At 44.9% G+C, this 27,201-nt stretch overlaps 1 protein-coding gene across 1 annotated transcript in view; it reads left to right on the forward strand.

Moving 5' to 3' along the window:
* The window catches only part of MALRD1 (MAM and LDL receptor class A domain containing 1), a 662,703-nt gene that overhangs the window by 109,872 nt on the left and 525,630 nt on the right, over nt 1–27,201 (forward strand). Inside the window, exon 6 of the mRNA XM_075588643.1 lies at nt 23,165–23,314. Within this exon, the coding sequence (XP_075444758.1) occupies nt 23,165–23,314 (150 nt within the window). The remainder of the gene's footprint in view (nt 1–23,164; nt 23,315–27,201) is intronic.

Here is a 27,201-nt window from a genome sequence, read left to right on the forward strand (position 1 = left end):
GAAGGGAGAGGTAGTGTGGGTGCAGGGGGTCAGAGACCCGCCTGCATAGGACATTTCTTCCCCGCAGGCCCATAGGAGAATCCCTTAAGTCACCTTAGGTTGCTGTGCTGCAGGGACGCCTATAGTGGTGGCGTGAATCACCCTTACTATTAGTGTTAGTTAGGGACTCAGCGGACGCTGCGCATCCATCCAGAGGTTTGGGCTCATACCTCCGCTACCGCTGCAGAGGCCATCCGGGTGGGATCGCCCCGGACGGTAGTTCCTGTGTTCATCCGTCATCAGACCCAAGATATACTTGCCCCAGGTTCCCCGTGGCGGAAGCTCAGCCCTCCTGTGAGCCTAACAGGTAAAGCACCACACCCGGTAACAGTAGGTTCATGCAGTAAGCGGAGAAAAGGCACTTCTCGACACTTTTCCGCCAAAAAAGCCTATCCGTATTCAGAAAGGGGCCAGAAAGTGGCGAGATTAAAAAAAAACGCCAGTTTTGCTGGCGGTTTTTTTTTTCTCGCCGGTGGCGGGGCGAGAAGGCACTTTTCGCCAAAAAATCCAACTTTTTCAACCACCCTGTATTATAGTAGAGGCGAGTAGCTAAGCGGAGCTATTCGCCTGCCGAGAATACCGTTTCGCTGGCGGATCAGCCACGCAAGAAAAAGATGGCAAGTTGCTGCTCAGAGGCAGCGGATGAGTGGCGCATCGGCACTTAGAAAAAATTCAGGCCTTTTTCCTGGCTGGGATTGATGCCGGGGGTCTCCGGAGCTGATACCATTAATATCAGCACCGGACCCCCCCGGCATGCATCCGAGGCAGAAAAAATGCATTTAAAGCCCACTTCATTACCTTAGCGGTTAAACGCTAAGGCAATGAAGGGGTTAAAGAGCCGTGCCAGGTTTATTGTGGGTAGCGGGGGTGGGTGAAGGGGGTATTTGGCCCTTGTTGTTTGTTTAGGGCTTGCGGGGGGGGTTTCGGGTGCACTTAACCCCTTCACGACCGTAGCGGTTAATACCGCTACGGTCATGAAGGGGTTAAGGCCTCCCGCTACCCACACGCAAGCCCTAAACAAACACCGTTGGGGCTAATACCCCCTTCACCCACCCCCACTACCCACAATAATAAAAAATACACACACCAGCAACACACTAACTAAATAAATATATATATATATATATATTTATATTTATATATATATATAAATATATATATATATATAAATGACCCCAACAACACCTATACCCCCCTAACATACAGTATAGTAATGGGCACAATGACTATTATCCACAAATGGATAATAGTGCAGTTGTCCATTTAAAATACATACACAACAATAAAGACATTAAATACATATAGCACTCACCAATGTGCGGCTGGCACGATGAAGGCCATCCTCATCTTCATCCTGCCCATGCCCCATCCGCTTCTGCAAAACAGACACAAGAATTAAAACATCCAATGTAATGTCTCCTAACCCCTTAATCACCATAGCGGTTATTTACCGCTACAGTCATTAAGGGGTTAAGCCACCATCACCCACATACCCTCCCCCACTAACCCCCCCAACCACCCTCACCCACTACCAACAGGGGAGTCCTACCAAATACCCTTGGGGCCAATACCCCCTCCCCCAGCACATACAGTACAATAATGTGCCAAATAACTATTATCCACATAGGGATAATACATTATTTGGCCATTATTAAACACATTCAATACCGTAATATCCTTGGGGTCCGTTGCCAAAATAAGAAATAGCCAATACATCTCAATTACATTAACATACCAAGGAACCCCTTAATCACCTTTTCGGGTACTAACCTCAAAGGTAATTAAGGGGTGAAGCCATCCTGCAATTGCAACACACTTATGCATAACATCCTCAATGAATTAAAAAACAATTTCCTACACAAATCTCAAGTAATCATTCAATCTGAAGCCTCAAATGCCACTTAAAACATTGCTTTTACAGTGTATACATGTAGCATAACATGTAAACTACATGTACACGCTGCAAATCAATGTTAACAATACAGTAATCCAACTCAAATAGCCTGACATCACAAGAAGTATATTATGTCAGCAAATAAAGTCACCATCAATGAATTAACAGACATGAATTACATCCCTAAACAATTAAAATACCATCCATACCAATTACACAATTAACTATAGCTATCGTAACAGAGAACAACTTCAAAACATACAAAAAAGGACACCAACAATTACAATATACTATAGCAAGCCTTTCCATAACCTACAGTACAGCGTAAAGCCCAAAACTTACATCTCTCTAATAATAAAATACATTTAACACACATCTATGCATAGCAGCATAGCCACAATCATTTACAATACAGAAAATCAAGCTTTAAAAACACTATCATTTCTTACCATGTATGTATATATCTCTCTAGACATACATACATACATACATACAGTGGCAAGAAATGATATGCATAAAAAAAAATGAAGACATGAAAAAGCAACAAAAAACACAGTTACATTAAATACATTTCTTTATTTAACTTACCATTACTTGCTCCCACCGACTCCCGTTGATCAGCTTACTCACGAACCAATCCACGAACAGGAACCCATAAAATAAAAAACCATAAAATAATAAACATTAAAATAATAAAACATGACAATCCAGGGGTCTTCTAGTTGTAATCCATCTTCATCTGTATTCTTCTACCTTCTTCCGGGGTCTTCTTCCCGTCTGCTGCCACGCCCTGTTCTTCTTTCTTCAGAGGAGGTCCTTCCTCCTCGGCGTCTGGCTTCAAAATGAGATGACATAGGCTTTTAAAGGCCTATGACGTCACATTTTCGTCATTTGGTTCCCACGGCCCTGATTGGGCCGTGAAAACCATGTGTTTTGGCTTTCAATGATGTCACATGTTTCTCCCCCAAGCCTCTGTCACATGGTACTTGAACCAATCAGAGTAGGGATAGACTTCCCACGCTCTGATTGGCTGCCGTACCATGTGAGGCCGGCCATGTGTCTTTTCATGACGTCATCTTAAAGGCAATTGCAGCAAAGCCATTCTGATTGGCTGTGCTGTCATTGCCTTTAAGTGACGTCATCATTTTTTTTTACATCGGCCAAAACACATGGTTTTCACGGCCCAATCAGGGCCGTGGGAACCATATGACGAAAATGTGACGTCATAGGCCTTTAAAAGCCTATGTCGTCTCATTTTGAAGCCAGACGCCGAGGAGGAAGGACCTCCTCTGAAGAAAGAAGACCAGGGCGTGGCAGCAGACGGGAAGAAGACCCCGGAAGAAGGTAGAAGAATACAGATGAAGATGGATTACAACTAGAAGACCCCTGGATTGTCGTGTTTTATTATTTTATTTTTTTTTCCAAACTTTTTTTATTGGGTAGGTACACAGTTACATGAATACAAATGACAACATTTTTCATCCCAATACATGACGCCATTTTCAATTTTTGTAGGGGGAGAGGCAAGGCAGCTTGCCCATAAGGAGCACTTCCCAAGAGGGGGAAGCTTGGTATAGTACCGAAGTGGGGGAAAGGGAAAGGGAGAGGGGGAACCTGTATGGGGGGTGGGGAGGAGGAACAGGGAGGGAGGGGAGAGGAGGGGGGGGAGTATTCCTTCTTCTGGGCGTCCTGCGTCCCAGTTATTAGGGCTGCTAGATCTCCATGGGGGGGTCCTGTTTTGACCCGGGGGGGACCCCCGTCCTATAGTGACAGCCACGGTTCCCACACTCTTTCGAATGAATTAGCTTTTTGCTTTAGGTAGGCCGTAAGCTTTTCCATAAGCATCACTTCGTTGAGTCTTTTTTTTATCATTCCCTTAGTAGGGGGGGCTACCTTCTTCCAGGAAGACGCTATTTCACATCTTGCCGCTGTGAGAATAAAGGAGATCAATTTCCTAGTTGGACGACCAATTTCCTCAGTTGGTCTGGCCAGTAGGTAGGTCAGCGGCTCAATGGGTAACTCGAGGTCTGTGACCTCTTTTATTAAATTTTGGACCGTAGTCCAGTATTTCTTAATTTCTGGACATGTCCACCATATATGGACCATGTCCCCCCTTTGACCACAGCCTCTCCAGCACAGATCCGATGCCAGAGGGTAGATTTGTTTTAGTCTCGCTGGCGTAAGGTACCAGTAGAAGAGTACCTTTTAAATATTTTCCTTTGTGGTGGTGCAGATGGATGTCTCTGTGGCCGCTCCCCAGATTTCTTCCCAGTCTTCCTCCTCAATAGTTATATTCAGGTCAGCGGCCCATTTAAGCATGTAATCATGCTGAGGAGGTCCCTCCCTTGTTTCCATTTCCGAGTAGATCTTGGAGATTAGTCCCCTTTGGTCTGAATCGGGCTTGCATAATCTCTCGAATCTAGTGGGAAAGGGGAATTCCGGGTTTGGAGATACCTTTTGGGCGAAGTGTCTAATTTGGAGGTACTTAAACGCATCCAAATTCGGGATCTTATATTTTGCTTTTAGGTCCCGGTAGCTTAGGAGACTTCCTAGACACATTATGTCCATCAATGTCTTTATTCCTTTTGACTTTAGTTGGTTGAACTGTTTTGACGCACACCCCGGGGGGAATTTAGGGTTATCAAATATTGGAGTAAGTTGTGACCCCGTAGAGGTGAGTTTATATTTGAGTTTAGTTTTTAGCCAGACTTCCCAAGTGTGTCTTGCCGTTTTTAATTTAAATTTTCACGGTGGCATGTCTTCTCTTTCCATACTCCATAGGCATGCTGGCAGGGAAGGCATTTTAGAGTAGAATGTTTCTATTTGGAGCCAGCGTCTTTGGGCTGGGTCTGTGTTCCATAGTACCGCTTGCTTTAGTTGGGCGGCCTGATAGTATTTTTGGATGTCTGGGACTTCCATGCCCCCTCTCCCCCGTGGTGACAGTAGAACTGAGCGGGCTACTCTGGGTCTTTTGCCTTGCCAAATAAAATGGAACATCTTGTTTTGGATGTTTTTGAGCTCTGAGCCGGGGACATGGACCGGGAGGGTTTGAAAAAAATATAGTAGTCTTGGGAGTATATTCATTTTTAGAGAAATCATCCTTCCGATCCACGATATCTGGTAATCTTCCCATTTGCTCAAATCCTTTTTGATTTTGTCAAAGAGAGCTGGGTAGTTACATTGATATAGTGACTGGTAGTCCTTCGATACATTCACTCCCAGGTATTTGATGTATGAGGGGCTCCATTTATATGCAAAGTTTATTTTAATTAATTTCACTTCTGGCTCTGTTAGGCTGAGATTTAGGGCCTCCGATTTATCACTATTAATTTTGTATCCTGATATGCCCCCAAAGTCCTCAAGCTCCTTTTGAAGGTTGGGAAGGGAGGTCTGGGGCTTGGTTAGCGTTAGGATGATATCATCGGCGAACAGGGATATTTTGTAATTTGTTTTTCCAATCGTTATGCCCTGGATATTTATGTTACTTTGAATTTTAGCCGCCAAAGGTTCTATGGTGAGAGCAAAGAGGAGGGGGGACAAGGGGCAACCCTGTCTTGTACCATTTCGTATTTGGAATCTCTCAGAATTTCCTCCTGGCAGTTTTACTATTGCTGACGGATTCTGGTACAGCGCCTTTACTCCTTCTAAGTATGTGTCTTTAAAGCCGAATTTCTCCAACGTTTTGGTAAGGAAAAGCCAATCGATTCTATCAAATGCCTTCTCTGCATCTAAACTTAGTAACATTGCCTTGGAGTTGGTGAGGTGGACGTGTTCAATAATGTCAAAGATCTTTCTGGTGTTGTCTGAGGCTTGACGCCCTAGGACAAACCCTACCTGGTCAGTGTTTATTAGTCTTGGCAGAATGGGGTTCAGCCGATTCGCCAAGATTTTACTGTAAAGTTTCAGGTCGTTGTTTAGAAGTGAGATGGGCCTGTAGCTTCCGCACTGTGTTGGGTCTCTCCCTTCTTTGTGGATAATGGCCAGATTAGCTAGGGACATTGATGAGGGGATAGGGTTCCCTTCCAGGAATGAATTGAACAGGCTCAACAAGTGTGGGGTCAAGACTGGGAGAAACCTTTTGTAATAGGTATTGGAGAAGCCGTCTGGGCCTGGTGCTTTGGATATTTTAGAGACCTTTACTGCGGATATCAGTTCTTCTTTAGTGATTTTGGAGTTGAGGTGGGAATTTTCTTCCTCCGTCAACTTGGGGAGATCACAGTCAGCCAGGTAGCTTAAGATTGCTTCCGACTTTGCTGACTCTGAGGCCCCCTTTTGAGTCTTCAAATTGTAAAGTTTAGTATAGAATTTAGTGAATTCGTCCGCTATTTTCTTCTCATTGTATAGCACCTCCCCAGACCTGCTTCTTATCGCCGTGATCTGGGATCTCTTTTGTACACCTCTTAGCTTAGAAGCTAGCAATCTATCGGCCTTGTTCCCCTTGTCGTAATATCTCTGATTTGTCAATTTGAGGGCTTTTCCACACTTTTTAGCTGGATGTTTTTTAATTCATTTCTAGTGGAGGTCAGTGCTTTATATATTCTTTTTGAGGGATTAATTTTATGTTGTTGTTCCAAATTGGTTATTTTCTCTGTTAGATCTTTTATTATTTTTGCCTTAGTTTTTTTCTTATGGGAGGCAATCGAGATAAAATCACCTCTGATTGCTGCTTTATGAGATTCCCATAGTATAGCAGGTGATGAGACCGTGCCATAGTTGTTAGTGAAGTACTCCTAAAGGGCCTTTTTGATCTTCCTCTCTACCTCTGGACAATTTAATAGTGTGTCATTCAACTTCCAATTGTAGGAAAATGTTTTTACAAAGGGGACCGATAGAGTTAAGGTGACTGGCGCATGGTCTGACCAGGTTGTTGGGCCTATGTCAGAGCCTGCGGAGGCCTCTAAAATGTTCCTGGATCCAAGGAAGTAATCAATGCGCGAATAGGTCTGGTGAGGTGCCGAGAAGAACATATAATCTCTTTGGCCCTGATGCTGGGTTCTCCATATATCCATTAAGGAAAATTCCTTTAGTATCTCTCTGAATCTCTTCCCCTTACTTAAGGATTGGGGTGGGTGTGGTCGGCCTGGGATGAGTGATTTATCTTCTAATAGGTTAAGGACCATGTTCAGGTCTCCTCCCACTATCACTGATGACAAGTATTTTGGGTCCAGATCCTCTAACACTTTTTTCAGAAATACTGTCTGGTTTTCATTCGGGGCATATAGGTTGACTAGAGCGATTTCCGTGCCCGAGAGTGTACCATACACCACCAAAAATCTACCCTCTGGATCTATGACTGTTTTTGTTAAATTGAATGGGGTTCCTTGCCGGACTAGAATTGCTACTCCCCTTTTTTTACTGCTAAATGAGGAATAAAACCCCAAGGGGAATGCATTTTGAAATGTTTTGGGTGGATCTTGGGATGTAAAGTGCGTCTCCTGGAGGAAAATGATATCTCCGCCAGACTTCTTCATTTCTTGAAGAGCTAATCGTCTTTTTCTGTTGTTTTGTAGGCCTTTTACATAAGGGAGACCAATTTGATTGCGGATTTGCTAGCCATAGGGGCTTTTATCAGCGAAGTTTTTTAGGGCCTCGCTTTTCCCAACAGCGAGGGTCTGCCTGAGTACTTCCTTTAGGATGTGGGGCCGTGCTTCCGGACCTGGGTCGTCCCCCCAGGGGCAAGGGGGAGGACGGGAGGACGGGGAAGGACCGGGACTGGGATGGAGAGGGAGGAGGGGTTCCTGCTGGGACAGCATCAGCAGGGTTTTTTGGGAAAGGATAGAAAAAAGAAACTAGGCTTCTGAGTGGCCTAGTAAAAATATAAACCGGTAGTCTACTAGCCGGTTGTTGGGCTTAAGGCCCGTGGGAGGTAGTTCCGGGTCTGTCGCCTCTCAGGCTGGGCAGGAGGGCGTGGATCCTTACATATTTTTTGTCAGTTACACCATTGGGTGCTAGTTTAGGGTTTTGGTTTGGGGCCTCGAGTTGGGGGTTCAAGTATCTTCCGTAGGGTGGCGTGGGGGGAGGGAGGGAGGGTGTGGAGGGGGGGGGGTAATGGACAGGGGGGGTGCCTATTTGTTTAGGTTGGGTTGGGGTTATCACATAACATTTTTGGTATCAGCGCTTCAACCCGTGGGGGTTATACAATCAGGGGACAGAAATTAACAGTGCTGGATAACTTGTGTTACAACCTAGAACATTAGTGCTTGTTTCCTCTGGTTTATCCGCCGGACGAGGCTTGCAGTAGTACAATTGCGTGTATGCATTCACCATAAACTGTGCTTGACCCACTCTTATTTATTACACTTATAACTTAGGGGGGGGGAAGACCTGGTGGGAGGGGGAGGGGGGGTGGAGGAAGGGTGAGGGAGTGACGGGGGGGCGGGGGTGGAGGGGGGGGAATGGGGGGGAGGGGAGGGGTGCATATTTGTGTGGGTCGGGGGGAGGCAATCATCTAGCATTCTATAACAGTCTATCAGCAGAAGGGGAATAACTGTTCAGATAGTAGATAGCAGCGGTGCTGAGAGCTTTGCAACCTTCCCTTTTGATATAACAGTATCGTACATCATTTATATTTCAATTTTTACCTTACATGGAAACACATTGCGATTCTCTTTTTTGTTTCCCAGTCAGGGAGCCTCAACATTTGTCATTGAAATTCTGCAGAACAGGAGGAGGGTGGGAGGAGGAGGGGGCGTGGCGGGGTGGGTGGGATGGTGGGGTGGCGGGGGTGGGGGGCGGAGGGGAGGGGGGGTGTTGGGGGAGCGGCGGGGGGGCGGGGGGAGGGGAGAGTGGGGAGGGGGGGAGGGAGGGAGAGGGGGGAGGGAGGGAGAGGGGAGAGGGGGGGAGGGTGGAGGGGGGGAGGGGGGGAGAGGGGGAGGGGGGAAGGGAGAGTGGGGAGGGGGGGAGGGAGGGAGAGGGGGAAGGGAGGGAGAGGGGAGAGGGGGGGGAGGGTGGAGGGGGGGAGGGGGGGATGGAGAGGGGGAGGGGGGAAGGGAGAGTGGGGAGGGGGGGAGGGAGGGAGAGGGGGGAGGGAGGGACAGGGGGGAGGGGGGAGGGATGGGGGGAGGGATGGGGGAAGGGAGAGAGAGGAGGAAGGGAGAGGGGGGAGGGAGGGAGAGGGGGGAGGGAGGGAGAAGAGGGAGGTGGGGAGATGGGGAGGGGGGAGAGGGGGGAGGGGGGGAGGAGGGGAGAGGGGGGAGGGGGAAGAGGGGGGAGGGCAGACCTATGTTCACATCATGTTAGTTTATATGCTTTTAAAAACCGGATATTTGTCAGGGTAAACATTTTGCATAACACTTAGCTTTATAAGTGTGAACAACTGGCCACCATACCATATGGGGCCTTATCTAGAAACACAGACACAGTTAACTTTTACTTTCACCTTACATAAATCCCATTGCGATTCTCTTTTGTTTCCCAATCAGGGAGTCTCAGCATTTTCCATAAAAATTCTGCAGGACAGGGGGAAGGGGATGGAGGGGGAAGGGGATGGAGGGGATGTAGGGAAGGGGATGGAGGGGGAGGGGGGGAAGGGGATGGAGGGGGAGGGGGTTGAGGGGGAGGGGGGTGGAGGGGGAGGGGGTGGGGGTGGAGGGGGAGGGGGGTGGGGGTGGGGGGGAGAGGGAGGGGGTGGGGGGGAGGGGGGGGGGGTGGAGGGGGGTGGGGGTGGAGGGGGGGGGTGTAGGGGGGTGGAGGGGGGTGGGGGTGGAGGGGATGTAGGGAGGGGGAGAAGGGGATGTAGGGAGGGGGGGGAAGGGGGTGTAGGGAGGGGGGGAAGGGGATGTAGGGAGGGGGGGAAGGGGATGTAGGGAGGGGGGGAAGGGGATGTAGGGAGGGGGGAAGGGGATGTAGGGGGGGAAGGGGATGTAGGGGGGGGGAAGGGGATGTAGGAAGGGGGGGGAAGGGGATGTAGGAAGGTGGGGAAGGGGATGTAGGAAGGTGGGGAAGGGGATGTAGGAAGGGGGGGGAGGAGGGGAAGGGGATGTAGGAAGTGGGGGAGGGGGGAAAGGGGAGGGAGGGGGGGATGGGGAGGGAGGGGGGGGGAGGGGAGGGGAGGGGAAGGGGAGGGAGGGGGGGAAGGGGAGGGGGGGGAAGGGGAGGGGCAAGGGAGGGGGGTTCACCAGATAGAGCTCCCTTTCGTGGTGTTATTTTTTTGTTTGCAGCTTCCCTTTAACACCTTAATAACTTCCCCCCCTCCATGGCCGGGGAGGAGGAATAAGGGCCCGGGGGGGGGGGGTGGAGAGAGGGATGGATGGGGATAGGAGCTGAACTGGGAGGAGGGCTATTCCGAGTGTGTTGTGCATTGATTCGTACACTTCTGCTATTGGGAGGTTACTGCTTGCGTGCCTTTATGATGGGGGGGGGGATCGGAGTATGTACACAGTTGGACCATGGGGGGGAGACCGGGGGAGGAGGGGACCGGGGGGGGGGAGTGGACCGGGGGGGGAGTGGACCGGGGGGGTGGAGGGGACCGGGGGGGCCGAAGGGACCCGCTTGTACCGTTTCCAGGGACTCAGCGCCAGCAGAGAAATCCCCCCCCCCCCTAAATGTCCCCACAAACCCTCGGCCGCCTCGGGCTCATCACTGTCTGGAGAGTGGACTTGTCGCCCTGCGCCTCAGGGTCTCCGACATCTGTTGTCTCTGCTCCAGGTGGGCTGCTGCTTCAGGTCGGGGCTGTGGTATGTAGGACCCTCTCCCGTCCGGCCGGGCGACCCGTTTAGGGGTTTCCCCGGCCAGTCGGCAGATTTGGGACCGCATTACCGAGGTTGACGGGGGTCCGGGGGTCAGTTCCAGTTGGCCTCAGGAGCTATTCAGCAAAGATCCCTCCGCTGGACCGTCTCCTCTGAGCTTCTTCGGGGCGGCCATGGCCCTCCCGGTTGCCGTCGCCTCCATCGGCCTTGGCGATCAGTGGGGAGTCAGGTACTCTCGCGATGTCCCTTCTTCTCGCGCGGGGGAGCCAGGCGCGGGAACCTGGTGGTTCAGTCAGAAGGCAGGCGTCTTCAGGGGCGTTGGAATCGCAGGGGAGCTGCGGTACTTTTTTTTTCAGGTCTGGGGCTCGGGGCACAGTGGTTTCAGGGTCTCAGGACAATCCGGATCAATCAGGTAAGTTGAAAGTTTATTTATTCGCCACTTTATTTATTTCTTGGCACATTTTGCTGGAGGGCCACGATCCTTTCAGAGGCTCTTGCTGGTCCACCTCTGTCTTCTTTGCGACCCCTGGCTGGGGGGACTTCCAGCCACGATGGAGGGGGGGTCAGACTCAAGGCCTGGGCAAACGGCAACATATCCTCGGGGTATCGTATAGTGAAAAACCTTCCTCCTTTATTTACAGTTAACTTAAAGGGGAACCCCCATCGATATTTCACATCTTTTTCACATCTTTTTCCCTCAGGATTACTGTTTGCCTTGAGAGGTCACTATACAGTTGTATGCTTTCCTCTTGGAAGGTGAAGGATTCCTTTCCTCGGCTGGCAGCAAGGATCCTTTCTTTTGAGGAGTAGCTGTGCAGCCTTACAATAATGTCCCTTCTTCTCTTGGGGTCGTCTGATTTAGGACCCAGGGCTCGGTGGGCCCTGTCAATCTCCATGTCTTTCTCTGGGATGTCTCCACAGATCAGTGCAAATAGTTCCATTATGTATGCTTTAACTTGAGAGGGGGCAATTGTCTCAGGGACATTTCTGACGCGTATATTCTGGCGTCTGTCCCTGTTTTCTTGCTCCTCCTGATTTTCTTTTAAAGCTGCTATTTCCTCCCCTAGGTGTGTTATTTCCTCTTCTGCAGCTACTTGTTTTGTCCAGGTGTCCTCCACCTTTGCCTCAGTGTCCGTTGTTCTCTTTGTCAGGGTAGAGATTTCCTCCCTGATGCCCCTCACTGCCTCCTTTAGATCAATTTGTAGGGACTGGTGTAGCTTAGTGTGCATTTCGGCAAACAGCTCCTCCATATATTCCCTGGTTACTGGCATCCCTGATGTTGGGGTCTCTTCAGTGTGTTTCCGAGCACTTGTTGCAGCAGATGGGCCTCGTGGCCCGCCGCCATCTTGTTTTTCTGCCGGCTCTTCCATTCTCCTCTGCTGTGGTGAGAAGTACTTTGAAACCCCTTGATTTGTGGATTTCTTTCCTTCCCAGACATTCTTGATACCTTCCCCCTAGTTTTGATCCAAAAAAACGGGGTGAAAATCGGGTGGTGTGTATTGCTTTAATACAGGTTATGCAGCGGGTCCACGGAGCTCAGTGCCTACCCGACCATTCCTGGTGACGTCACCGGAAGCCTCGTGTTTTATTATTTTAATGTTTATTATTTTATGGTTTTTTATTTTATGGGTTCCTGTTCGTGGATTGGTTCGTGAGTAAGCTGATCAACGGGAGTCGGTGGGGGCAAGTAATGGTAAGTTAAATAAAGAAATGTATTTAATGTAACTGTGTTTTTTGTTGCTTTTTCATGTCTTCATTTTTTCTTATGCATATCATTTCTTGCCACTGTATGTATGTATGTATGTATGTCTAGAGAGATATATACATACAGGGTAAGAAATGATAGTGTTTTTAAAGCTTGATTTTCTGTATTGTAAATGATTGTGGCTATGCTGCTATGCATAGATGTGTGTTAAATGTATTTTATTATTAGAGAGATGTAAGTTTTGGGCTTTATGCTGTACTGTAGGTTATGGAAAGGCTTGCTATAGTATATTGTAATTGTTGGTGTCCTTTTTTGTATGTTTTGAAGTTGTTCTCTGTTACGATAGCTATAGTTAATTGTGTAATTGGTATGGATGGTATTTTAATTGTTTAGGGATGTAATTCATGTCTGTTAATTCATTGATGGTGACTTTATTTGCTGACATAATATACTTCTTGTGATGTCAGGCTATTTGAGTTGGATTACTGTATTGTTAACATTGATTTGCAGCGTGTACATGTAGTTTACATGTTATGCTACATGTATACACTACAAAAGCAATGTTTTAAGTGGCATTTGAGGCTTCAGATTGAATGATTACTTGAGATTTGTGTAGGAAATTGGTTTTTAATTCATTGAGGATGTTATGCATAAGTGGTGTTGCCATTGCAGGATGGCTTCACCCCTTAATTACCTTTGAGGTTAGTACCCGAAAAGGTGATTAAGGGGTTCCTTGGTATGTTAATGTAATTGAGATGTATTGGCTATTTCTTATTTTGGCAACGGACCCCAAGGATGATGCTGGCGACGGAGCCTTCTTATTGATGAGGTTAGTAGAATTTTCTTTATTTTATTACGGTATTGAATGTGTTTAATAATGGCCAAATAATGTATTATCCCTATGTGGATAATAGTTATTTGGCACATTATTGTACTGTATGTGCTGGGGGAGGGGGTATTGGCCCCAAGGGTATTTGGTAGGACTCCCCTGTGGGTAGTGGGTGAGGGTGGTTGGGGGGGTTAGTGGGGGAGGGTATATGGGTGATGGTGGCTTAACCCCTTAATGACGGTAGCGGTTAATAACCGCTATGGTGATTAAGGGGTTAGGAGACATTACATTGGATGTTTTAATTCTTGTGTCTGTTTTGCAGAAGCGGATGGGGCATGGGCAGGATGAAGATGAGGATGGCCTTCGTCGTGCCAGCCGCACATGGGTGAGTGCTATATGTATTTAATGTCTTTATTGTTGTGTATGTATTTTAAATGGACAACTGCACTATTATCCATTTGTGGATAATAGTAATGTTGCCCATTACTGTATTGTATGTTGTGTATTGCAGCTATGTTTATTGGGGGCATTTGTCCCCAATAACCATGCTATTATGCGTTAACCCCTTCATTACCTTAGCGGCTATCCGCTATGGTAATGAAGCAGCATTAATGTATTTTAATAATATTGTGCGGGAGCAGGGGGCCCCCTGAGCTGAACCGCATTTATTTGTGGCTCAGAGACCCCCTGCTTCCCGAGTTACAGGCCCCGGTTTGGGGCATCGGTTACAGTGTCGCCGCCATATTTATAGCGGGCACGTCGCGAATGGGACGCTATAAAGATGGCGGCGACACTGCCACCCGATGACACATTCCGGGGCCTGTAACTCGGGAAGCAGGGGGTCCCTGGTCCACAAAGTGATGCGGTTCAGCTCGTGGGACCCCCTGCTCACTGTACAGTATTATTAAATAAATATTCATGCTGCTTCGCTACCGTAGCAGATACCCTGTAAGGTAAGGAACGAGTCTTTATTGATGTGTGTGTTTTATTCATAGTGTAGATGTGCAGAGGGTCTCCGGAGCAGAAACGTTTTTTTTTTAGGTCCGTGGACCCCCTGCTCCCCGAGATACAGGCCCCTTTTTGGGGTGCCGGTATCCCTCTGCTTTGTTTACATGCCGCGGTCACGTGATCGGGACCTTTAAATGCAGAGGGATACCGGCACCTCATAAAGGGGGCTGTATCTCGGGGAGCAGGGGGTCCCCGACCTGAAAACAATGCGGTTCAGCTCCGGAGACCCCCTGCACATGTACACTATGAATAAAAGTTGTTTTAAAAATAATTTTAATTATGCTGATGTTTGCGCCGAGAGAGCAGCGGATCTCTCTCGGCTGCAAACACAACTCGGCAGGGGACGGCTTCTCGGCAGTTTCTCGCCAGGCAGCCGTCCCGCCACCGGTTACACGCCATTTCATCAAATGGTGGTGGTTAATTCATTCGCCAGGGATTCGCCACTTACAGCATAAAGACAGTTTAACTCGCCAAAAACATGGCTAATTGCTAAACTGGCGAATGCATTTTTTCGCTGCTTACTGCATGAACCCCTATATCTGCGATTGGGTGGGGGAATACCTGTTACAAGTATATACACAAGTATTTTTTAACGCCGGGTTAACAAAATTATCACTTATTCAAATGAGAATGAATATCGCAATCCATTTATGAATAAATGTTTCTTAGTGAATTTATTAAATTCTTTCTTTATGAATTTTATTAACGTCACGTTTTAACGAAGCAATTATTGACCTTTACTGAATGTAACTCTTTGTATTAATACCAATTTATAACCAAATGTGCAACCTTACCTTCTCTGCACTGCAATTTCCAATGAATTATGTTATACTTAGGGCAACCAAAAGCCAAAAAACATTGTCACAAAACTATTTATTTATAAAATGTTTTATCAGGAAGTAATGCATAGAGAGTTACCTCTCATTTTCATGTATGTCATGGGCACAGTTATAATAACAATACATGGTGACGTTAAGGGTACAGAGGTTATAGAGTCAATTCATAGACATTTCATGGAATTAAACTACATGCTGGAATAAAAATGAAGCCTGATCCTTATGCTATATATTTGATATTAGCATATCCTAGAAATGTTACATATATTTTCTATTGTAATGCAGGATTCCTTTTTAGACTCTATAAATAAAGGACTTAATTATATCAGATCACAAACTAAATTATTTTATTAATAGATGCCAGTAGTTCTAATTTATTTGAATACCAGAATAGATCAATCATTATTTATATTGAAGCCAAGCCACTGAACTCAGTAGTTTTTTGGCCCCACTGTCCACATTCTTACATTCTGCAGCATGCTTGTGTTATTTCAATTGGTTAGTCAAGGCTTTCACACCCGTCTTCCTGACCAATCATGCTCTACATGCAATTTTGGATTAAATAACTGTCAACTTTGATGTATTTCTACTTTGATTGGGTGTCACATTAAAGATGCAGATTTTCACTGAGAATTAATTTTCTACTAACTGTATGAATAAAACATACAACACAGTATGTTGTTTTTGCCAAGCAAAGTAATGATTTGCTATTCTTGCATTTCTTAAATATCTTTAAAAAAAAATGCATTTCCCCTGTATGATCTTATAAAAATACAAAAATTCTACCTGTAGTTTAGTAGTTCAGCAGTCTGTTTCTTAAAATATTAATCACACCGCTACACTTTATTTTATTTTAGTAGTCTGGTTGGATTGGCCTGTCTGGATATGGTCCAAATCTGTAGAGAAACTGTGTTTACTACTAAAATAAATATCTTCAACATGAATTTTGCATTGCAAAGGTCAGTCTAGACAATAAGGGTAATCACATACAGTACATGGAATTTAATAGTACAAAAGCTTTTCTAGGAGCGCTTTGTAAGGGAAGGTTTAATCCTGCATCTTGCTTACATTCTAAGGCAGGCAACTAAGGATGTCAATAACAAGCAATTTACTTTATTGCTGTAAACTTGTTTGTACTGCAGGTTAACCTTCTCCCCTGCTTGGATCTTGCTGCTTAGTCGATTGATGAATAGGCCTGAACTCTGCTGCTCCATGATTCTCTGTTCAAACAATAAATACCAAGCACTATTTTTCAAAGAGCTGCAGTCTCCCTAGCAACAATAAGGCCCCCAGCTTACTGCATACAAGCAGACATGACAAATGTTAGATGCAAAAGAGTCTGAAGTTAAAAGCAGCAATCCCCTGGTATGGTTGTATCACAAAGGTATCTCTAAGCTTTTTAAAGGGACAGTCTCACTTATTTAATAAAATATTTTTTTGTAAACGGTGCACTTATATTATTTTCTTTAATTAAATATAATCATTGTTACAGCAAACATTTGACTTACAGTATTGTATGTAAATTATAATTGTATTTATTTAGCTTCAACCATGTATGCAGCGCTTTACAACATTACAAAGGAGGTAAATAAATACAATCAATGGAAATAAGTGCAACAGATAAATGACAACATAAGGCTAAACGTGACTATACCCCAAAGAGCTTAAAATATAAGGCTTTGTCCCTGGTGGACGCAGTTGCACGCGTGATGGCGTGCGCACCGCACACAAAGTACAGCCCTATATGGGGCAGGCCCCAGTCGGTGTGTGCGCATGCGCGCAAAAAAGCATGATGCGCAACTGCCTTTGACAAAAGACAAGATTTTTGTCTTTTGGCGCGGTGGCCGAGCATTGGCCACGTCACATCATGGTCGTGCCCCCACCACGCCTCCCCACCGTGAGTTGCCTGGAGTCCATTAGGTCGCGCAGATGCAGGTAATGAGCACCGTCAGGCACCCCGTCGCGTGCGCAGTGTGCACACTGGGGCCATAGCCTAAGGCCCAAATCCACAAAAGGGTGTTAAGTTTTAGCACGTTTTAGCTCCTATTCATTTGAATCTCCAAGGGAGGTATGTCACATCCTTAAAACCACTTGGCTATATCACTTTAAGGGATGATGTCACATCCTTTTGAACTAATGTGACCTATCACATGGTACAGCAACCAATGGAATTTCCTTCAATCCCACTGGCTGTAACACCATGTGATATAGCCATGTGGTTTTAAGGATTGATGTACCCCCTTGGAGATGACGTCACATCTTAAAAAAAAAAAAAAAAAGAGGCGGGCACATGATACAGCGTCCAATCGGATTGGAGCTGTACCATCTGATGCTAAAATGTGACGTCACAGGCCCTATATAAGGCATGTACGTCTTATTTTAGCGGAAGAAGTCGACGTGGCAACATCCGTTTGGATTTACCATGCAGTTTTGGATTGACAGATGAAGATAGAAAATAGAAGAAAAGAAGAAAATAATGACAGATGAAGGTAGAAAGAAGATTTTTGTTACCTGTTCCTGATCTTCAAGGTGGATGGAGATTGCCAGTGATGACGTCGTGGGTTGAGAGCTTCCAGATACACCGGGATTTGGAGGGTGAAGACTTCTAAAGGTAAGATACATATTGAATGTATGTAATTGACTTTTTTCAGGTTTTTAAATTGTATTTATTTATTGTTATATTTTTGCTTGCCCATTGACTAATACTGTATTAATCTGTGCCCCTTTATGGTACTGATAAATACTGTGGCAGCCAATGCATTTTTTTGGCAAATGCTTGTTTTCTATTGATAGTTATTTTTTTGATTTCTATTTATTGTTTGGATTGCATTGTTTTGAATTTGAATGGCTTGTTTTTAGTACATTTTAGGATTGATTAGCATTTAAAATTAATTATTTTTGTTGGCCCTGTGGTTTAAATTAATTATTTGTTTTATTGGCTAGTGGTTTTATTTATTTATTTAATTTGTTGGCTACTGGTTTAAATTAATTAATTGATTTGTTGGCTACTGGTTTTATTTCTTTAATTGATTGGTTGGGTAGATGTTTATTTATCTGTATTCTTCTGTTTTGGAATAATATACAGCTCAACCCCGTTACAGTGCAATCCGCTATAACGCGGATCCGCTTATAACGCGGTTTGAGCGTGGACCCCGAATATATAAAAAAAAAAAATATATATATTTATTTCTTTTTGCCAAACTACACAACCCCCCACCCCCTACATCTGGTGGTGCTGGGGATCGTGCTGGGGCTGCTGGGGCATCGTGGTGGGGCAGCTGGGGGAAGTGCTGTAGCTGCTGGGGGATCATGTGGGGCTGCTGGGGGAAGTGCTGTGGCTACTGGGGGAAGTGATGTGGCTGCTGTTGCTGCTGTGGCTGCTGGGGGATTGTGTGGGGCTGCTGGCGGAAGTGCTGTGGTTGCTGGGGGGTCATGTGGGGCTGCTGGGGGATCTTGTGGGGCTGCTGGGGGATTGTGTGGGGCTGCTGGGGGATTGTGTGGGGCTGATGGGGGAAGTGCTTTGGTTGCTGGGGAATCGTGTGGGGCTGCTGGGGGTAGTGCTGAGGCTGATAGGGGATCGTTTGGGGCATCGTGTGGCGCTGCTGGGGGATCGTGTGGGGCTGCTGGGGGATCATGTGGGTCTGCCGGGGGAAGTGCTGTGGCTGCTGGGGGATCGTGTGGGGCTGCTGGCGCCATACTCCTGCCTCCTCCCGATCGGACAAGCGGCGGTCATTTTTTTTAAAATTAGCGTGACCAAGGTTATAGCGCGGTTGGATCGGGTGACCCCCGAGGACCGCGTTATAACGGGGTTGAGCTGTAATTTTTATTATTTTGCTGTTTTAGTGATATATTAATGTAATTGATGTGTATTTGAGGCTTTTTAGTTCTTTTATTGTTGGGGTGTTTAGGTGCTTGTGTATTTCTTTGATTATTGTGTATTTTTGGCCTTAATTATTTTGATTAGGTTGACCATTGAGTGATAGAGTGGCTTATCATGCCCATATTACATGGGTATGATATACCACCAAGGCTGCCAACAGAAATCATGGGGCCCAGTACAAATGAAAGGAGCAGGGGGGGAATCGGAGCAAGGGGGCATGGAGGCAAGGGGGAAGCAAGGGAGGCATGGAGCAATACTTACCACTTGCTCCATGCAGGAAGAGGCAGGCCTCGCTTTGCCAGCTCGTATAGAGCTTGTTGCGGGCCAAAAAAAAATCCTGGCAGCGTGCCATCATGGGCCAGCCAATCTGGAGGAGGGAGTGCAAGCACGGGCCAGCCAATCAGGAGAGGGGGGGTTCCCTTTGCAGAGAAGCGCGCTGCCTGGCGGATCGCGAGCGCGCTAAATCCTGTCACCCCGTGGTGACCGGGTGATGGGATTTATTGAGGGGCACGGCCCAGTACCTGCTGCCCCCCTTGTTGGCAGCCCTGTATACCACTGTGCCAATCAATGTGTACAGGGTGGGTATATTGGGGCCGGGTTGGGTGGTTAGGACTCCTTGGTGGGTAGCAGCGGATGGGGGTTAACCCCTTTATTAGTATAGCAGTTATTAACTGCTAAGTTTATTAAGGGGTTAGGGGCTATTAGATTGTATTTTTCTTGTATTCTTTCTGGCAGCAGAAGACATGGACCTGCAGTATGCTGACAAGGACACCATTTATGATGGCAGGGGTATGTTGAACGTTTTATTTACTTTATTAATGCTGGCTGGCTAATGTTTGATTTTATAATGGGCAAATGTAATTTTGCACATTACTGTACTGTATGTGTTTGGGGGTGGGAGGGTTGTTGGGGGTAGAGGAGTTGGGTAGTAGGGTTGTTGTGTTTATTTTTGTTTCTTGGGGGTAGAGGGATTTGGCGAAGGGGTTAGTAGCCCCAAGGGAGGGTGTTTCGGCCTTCCAGGAGGTAGCAGGACTGGTTAACCCCTTCATTACCGTAGCGGTTCCATCCAATATGGTAGTGAAGGGGTTAACTCCTCCCGCAACCTTCTAGGCTGGCCTAACCACCCACCCTGAGACTACTACCCCCTTAATCCACCCCCTCTGCCCCAAGAAACAGACTATTGAGGTTTAACCCCTTTGTTGCCTTAGCGGCTCACCACTAAGGTAATGAAGCTGTTTTAATATTAATTTTAGTACTAGTGTAGATGAGCAGGGGGTCTCCAGAGCCGGTATCTCCTATGCATTTTATTCCCACAGTCACGTAACGCGAGACATTTAAATGCAGAGGAGATACTGGCACCCCATAACGGGGCCTGTATCTCGGGAAGCAGGTGGTCCCCGGACCTAAAATTAACGCGGTTCTGCTACGGAGACCCCCTGCTCATCTACACTAGTATTAAAATGTATATTAATATATTTCAATCGCAGGCGAGATATGCACAGGGAGAGGCGGCTCTCCCTGTGCAGCTCTCTCTGCAGCTGAAAGAAATCGCCGGGTAAAGCCTTTTTGAGAGAGGCGATCATCACGTCGCCGACTACTCGTCCATTTTGGGAATTTTTCTATCACAGGTAATCGAGCCTTTCTGAATACCGTGATAGCAACGCTCAAAAAACTGGCGGCGTAACCGGCACGTTGATTTTTTTTTATGAAGGCTTATAGAATAGGCCCCTATATCTTAATAAACCTTCATTAGCTTTCCCGACTGTTGATGTCAGGCTTGTGATCTATAATTGCTCCATTTTAAAATAAAGGCACCATGTCTGCTTTATACCAATCTCGTGGTACTGAACCTGTGAAAATAGTCTTAAACATAATCACCTGGCTAGAGCAGAGATGAGCTCATTAAGGAACCTTTGGTGAATTCAGGATAAGGTGCTTTGTTAGCCTTGAATTTTTTCAAACCATGTTAACCATATATTAAAGGTGGGTGCTTTCTTTTGCTGTAATATGTTTTTCTTTTCTTTCTTACAGTAATTATTATTGTGGGTTTCTGGAATCTGCACTGCTGTGGCGCTTCTGATTCCAGTAACCCACAATAATAATTGCAGTGTGTGTAGCTTTGCTGCTCTTTGGAAATCTCTGTAAAACCGAGAAGCTGTTGCTGCTCTATAGTAAAACATACACATCTCCCATGTACACATAATATTCCCCAGCAATCTTCCTTGTCCTTACACGGCTTGCTGGTCAATCATGTAAGGGTCACCTGTCTTATTGACCAAGCTAGATAAGTGATATTCTTGAATGCGCCATTCCTACATCTCAGCAGTTGCCTCATTTTATTTAACCACTGCTATTTATTTGTCACTGAGGGACAGCTAGTCATTAGGTCTTTATAAGCCCTGGGAAATTAACCACATCGTCACCAGTGACACATATACTGCATGGTATGCTTATAAGTCCATGGATATGAGGTCTTATAATTTGCCTGTTCATTTTCAGGGTCCTTTTTCATAATCCTTTTGCTATTTATATACCTAAATAACTTCTTAGGAATAATTTAACTTTCCATTGAAATAATTTTTCCATTTTCGCCATTCTGATTCCCTTTTGAAAATATGTGGGTTTGCAAAGATCTTTGGAATCTTTGCACCAAGTTAGAATTTTGGAAATTTAGAAATATGCTATATTCCTGCTTATTTAACTCCCCCCCTGAACTATTTTAAAAATTCAAATCCAAAAACAACTGAGTTCTAGCAAAACCAAAACACAACAAAATGTTAGAGAAAATGCCCACCATTAATATTAACTTCTGACAAAATCAACCGTTTTTGGCTAACTATGGAAAATCTTACTTTTTACAAAGTTTGCAAGGAGTTCACCAAGTAAAAAATTGCCACAGCATGAGAGAGAAGAGAGAGAAGAGAGAGACAATTAATTTATATACCTCCCAAAACGCACACCTAGACATCACTGAAACATGGATTTTCATAAAGAAGAAGAGGATATGCAAAGTGTATTTGAATGGTTTAAATGAGCATATTTCTCAGGTATGTTCATGGGCATTTCTACATGTGTTGTATAGATGAGATGGTTGGGTATTTTGTGAAGTATAAAGTTCAATCTCTCCTCTCTAGCAAAACCATATTTTAGGGTAGATTTCAGTTTGATCAAGGCGCAAAGGAGCGCGCGATGACAGTCAGAATGAGGAGGGCAAAGACAGAGGTTGTGTCTAGAGGGCAGTGCTCCTCTGGACTAAGCCTAGGACTATTTGCCCCTTAGGCCCTGACCATTTACCGTTTGTGGCTGCTACAGGGAAAGACCCCCAGATAGGGACATTTCCACTGTAGCCTTATCAGAGTTAGGCACCAGTGACAAGACGCCGTGCAGTGACTTGCAGCCTGTGATCTGGAACCAGTCCACCCCTGATAAGAGACTCTACGTCAGTGGATCAGATGGATCCTTTGTGTTATTTGGCGGTACCCGGGTACTGGAATGCCCGGGAAGGTATCACCATCTACGTGCACCAACGGCCATACACACTGTGGGTAGCGCTACTCCACACACACACTCTTTGGGTGGGCCTGGTCTGTTGACACTAGTGGGTTAAGTGCCAGGGCACCTCAGTACTTTTGGGGGTTCCACCAGTGTGATTCTACTGAGGGGACAGAGTATTGTGTGGTCCCTGTTATATTTTGTGTGTGTTTTATGTCAGTAATTACTGTTGTTACATACCCGGTGTGTGTATTTACTGTATGTATTGGGTTCCTGAGAAGGGTAATCCTACTGCGTAGGATCTCTCCCAGGTGGAGGCACTGTGTAGCCACGAACACAATCACCCCAGGCTCCCAGCGGCGGAGGATCAGGCCTTCTGTAAGTCACTCCGTTAACGCACCACAGGTAGTTTCCCTAGACATGGGGGAAAGGGGGCTACATATATAACCTTCATTGGTTCTTCATTGAAATATTCTTACTTAACCCACTGTACTTTAGTTTAAATTGCCGGACAGAGAAGGAAATACCGAAACAAGAGATACTATAAATCAATCATTGTTTATTATTTATTTCAAATGTTTTACCAGCAAAATATACATTGAGATGTGCATCTGTTTTTGATGTACAGTGTATATGATACAGCAGGTACTGTACATTTAAAAAATATTGTAATAAATTCACTTTCAATTACTGTGTACATGTATTCGTTATTTTTATTGTGATGTTTATGTGTGGTATGGTCTAAGTATGAAGAACTACTTAAATAGCAATGACTTACATTTATGTTTTCTCAGATACACCTCAGTCATGTGATTTTGATATGGACATGTGTGGCTGGCATTCTACAGCATCAACAGAACATATTGCCTGGATACGTATAAGTGGAGAAAACAATCTGTCACCAGAATCAACTCCTATAAAAGACTACAGCAGAAATATTAAAGGTGAAAGCTTATTTTAAATGTGTTTTTTTTACATAATGATAAAGTACATTGGGTAATCTCACGGGTATGAATAAAACATCACCAAAAAAGACAATTTCAAATTTGCATTTGGGAATTACAGCACTTTATGGTCTTTCAGGGAATATCTGTGATTTATGTATTTATACATCTTTATGGTAAATATAATGCATTTTAGGATACTGAATTAATAAACTAATCTGAACAAGTTAACAAATTATGATTATATTTGCATACCACCTGGAAAACCACAGCTTGCTTGATGAAAACACATAAATAGCCATAGTACGTTTTAATCCAATGTGCCTTTCACACAGTATTTTGCCCTTCATTGGCCGTCTTTCCTCTTGGGCACCATGACTGCTTTGTTAAAGAAACTTACACTTCATTACCGGTACCGCTGCATGCAGTCATAATTAGACAATTTTATGGATCCAAAAAGTCTCATTTTGAAAAACTGACTTTATCCCTATGGTTTTATATCCAGCTCATAAAGCTATGATTGCACTCCCTGCTGCTTTATCTGGTAAAGGTTATTTCTATTAGCATTGTATGCAATTTTCATATTACTGCTGGGGCCTACTTTCCAGTGTAAGGAAAGCATAATCTCCCAATAAATGTCAAAATTCAGAAAGAAAAGGTTGTGAGATTGATCTTTGACATTTGTAAAATCTGAATCGTTGCATAATGTGAAAGACAAAGGTGTAACAAAGAGATAGAAGTAATATAGGTATTTGTTTCTTTTGATATTGTGGCTTGGAATTCTGATAATGCAGCGAAAAAACGGAAATCCTAGTTTATCCTAAAAAGAATATCTGAATACATTTATGTTCTCGATTTGGCAGTGAATTATATTGATATGGACAAACTCCTAATTTTCTGGTTTAGGTCTAATTTTAGTTTGTACTGGCCTACATTACAAAGTAATTAAGTAAGGTTCATACTCACTATGCATTGCTTGTGAACACCAGCAGCATATAAGGTATGTACCGTATATGTATTGCAAAGTCAGTACAACCAACCTCACACTGATGAGACCGAAAAGGTCAAAACAGTCTGTCTGTGAGTGGGTTCACTGGCTTTGCATCTCATCCCAGGCTATGTTTAAAATCTGTGTTTAAAACAGCAAGCATTGGCCTAGGGGCCCCATGTAATAATGGACTTGAGACAAAAGGTGGCACTATGTGCTCATTTGCATGTCATTTCTCAGAATCCCTTGCTGCAGTGGAAGCACTGTAAGCTAGGTGGTAATGGCGAAAAGAAAGGTTGCAGACCTGTCTAAGACATGTGAATGTGCTCACAAGTAATATTTTTATATGCTAAATATATATGTGTATATACAGTTGTGTGAAAAACAAAGTATACCCTCTTTGAATTCTATGGTTTTACATATCAGGACATAATAACAATCATCTGTTCATTAGCAGGTCTTAAAATTAGGTAAATACAACCTCAGATGAACAACAACACGTGACATATTACACCGTGCCATGATTTATTTAACAAAAATAAAGCCAAAATGGAGAAGCCATGTGTGAAAAACTAAGTGTACCTTATGAAAGTAATCGTTTTCTGTATGACTTTATCAGTCTCTCACATCGTTGTGGAGGAATTTTGGCCCACTCTTCTTTACAATGTTGCTTCAGTTCATTGAGGTTTGTGGGCATTTGCTGATGATCAATTAATCAAGGGCATTTGATTAGCAGCACCTGTCTACTTAGCATCTTAATTCCTATGGAAGCAGTAAGGGTGTACTTTTTAGTCTTAGTTTTTCACACATAGCTTCTCCATTTTGGCTTTATTTTTGTTAAATAAATCATGACACAGTGTAATATGTCATGTGTTGTTGTTCCTGTGAGGTTGTATTTACCTAATTTTAAGACCTGCTAACAGATGATTGTTATTATGTCCTGATATGTAAAACCATAGAATTCAAAGAGGGTGTACTTTCTTTTTCACACAACTGTGTGTGTGTGTGTGTGTGTGTGTGTGTGCGAGCGTGCGCGTGCGTGTGTGTGTATATATATATATATATATATATATATATATATATATATATATATATATATATATGTAGAATAAATGAGTTCTTCAGTATTAAGTATACCTTTTTTATTTGGACTAACAATTTATGTCATAGGACAAGCTTTCGAGAGTTTTCCTCTCTTCCTCAGGTCTTCCTCAATATTGCTTGACCTGAGGAAGAGAGGAAAACTCTCGAAAGCTTGTCCTATGACAAATTGTTAGTCCAAATAAAAAAGGTATCACCTAATACTGAAGGACTAATTTATTCTGCACTATCGCAACTGGACTAACACGGCTATTTCCATTTTATATATATGTATGTATGTGTGTGTATATATATGTGTGTATCTATATATATATATATATATATATATATATATATAATGGGCTCCATGTGAATGGATATTACAGGCAAAAGTTGACACATTGTGTCCCACTTGAGAGAGGCAGGTCACACACAGGTTGCCTGAATAATGGCCTTCCCTGTTCCTCTTCCCCTTGACCCATAGTGAAGGTCCAGGGACCATCCTACAGCTGGATACAACTCCAGAGACTGTTTTGGGCAGAAGTCTGCCGTGACTACATTGAGCTGACAGAGTAAACCGTTCTAGTTATTATTCCTCCTGCCTGGTGTGTAATCTTTCTGGGGAAGCAGAGGGGATTGTGTTCTACCGTAGGAGATCGCCTCCATACATCTGGAGCCTGTGGCAGATGGAGGCGCTGTACCACTAGAGATCTATGTCGGGTATGTACCCCAGAAGCCTGTCCTGCTTCCCCACAACCATCGGCGAATGACTCAGCCCTCATTCTTACCAGCAGGTACAGATGCAGCCACCAGTATCCGATCACTTGCCTGGGTAAAAACTAAGGCATCTCACAGTAAATGTAGAAAGGCGCCATCTTGCACTCTGGAGCGCGTGATCAGTAGCTTGTTAGCTGGATGTGGATCAGGGGGGGAGGGGAGGAGGATGTATAAACCGTCAGAGAGATACGTGTCTTAGGAATCGTAGTGTTGCAGCTACACCCCATAAGGACTAGAATAGGATCAGGCCAATAAAAGCAGTTTGTATGGGACCGAGTGGGGGGTAATAGAGGTTTAGAGGATTCTTCTTACCTCATATGTATAACCTCACCTTCAGCTCAAAGTCCTGCTGCTGGCTGCCTCGATCCAAGCCACTCATCTGTGTACTCGATGAATCCTCCTACTCTCTCTTCCTTCCGGGTGCCGCCGACAGAAAACAGCAGATAGTGATGAATAAGAAAAAGTCAGGGCACTCACATGCTGTCCACGATGAAATAAAGAGAAAAATGGATAACCAGGTCTTTCAGGAACAGAAAAAGGCTTTATTGGAACATATAAAAAGATGTTCAATAGGAGGACTGTTCTTCTAGCTGAACAAAGTCGATTTCCGCCTGGGGACCCCCTACTTCCCAAGATACAGGCCCCGTCATGGGGTGCCGGTATCCCTCTTCTTTGTTTAGATCCCACAGTCACGTGACCCACAGGATTTTAACATGGGGATACCGACACTCCATAATGGAGCCTGTATCTCGGGAAGTATGGGGGCCCCGGATCTGAAATCAATGCAGTTCTGCTCTGGAGACCCCCAGCTACAATACTGTAGTGTTTAAAATTAAATAAACCCCCCACGATCGCCTGTTAGAGACAAGCAGTTAGAGTGACTGAGTCAGCCTCTCTCTTACTGTGCATCTCTAACAGACAGGTAGACCCTGGTAGGATTAACACAGCAGGGACCCCTGCTGTGTTCCTCCGATGGGCCATTAGTCTGCAGCGGCAAAAAGGATTTCAGTGGAGATCTCAAAAAACAATTTGAGAAGTGGTC

The sequence above is a fragment of the Ascaphus truei genome, chromosome 2 (genome assembly GCF_040206685.1).
Source record: "Ascaphus truei isolate aAscTru1 chromosome 2, aAscTru1.hap1, whole genome shotgun sequence".
NCBI classification, from domain to species: domain Eukaryota; kingdom Metazoa; phylum Chordata; class Amphibia; order Anura; family Ascaphidae; genus Ascaphus; species Ascaphus truei.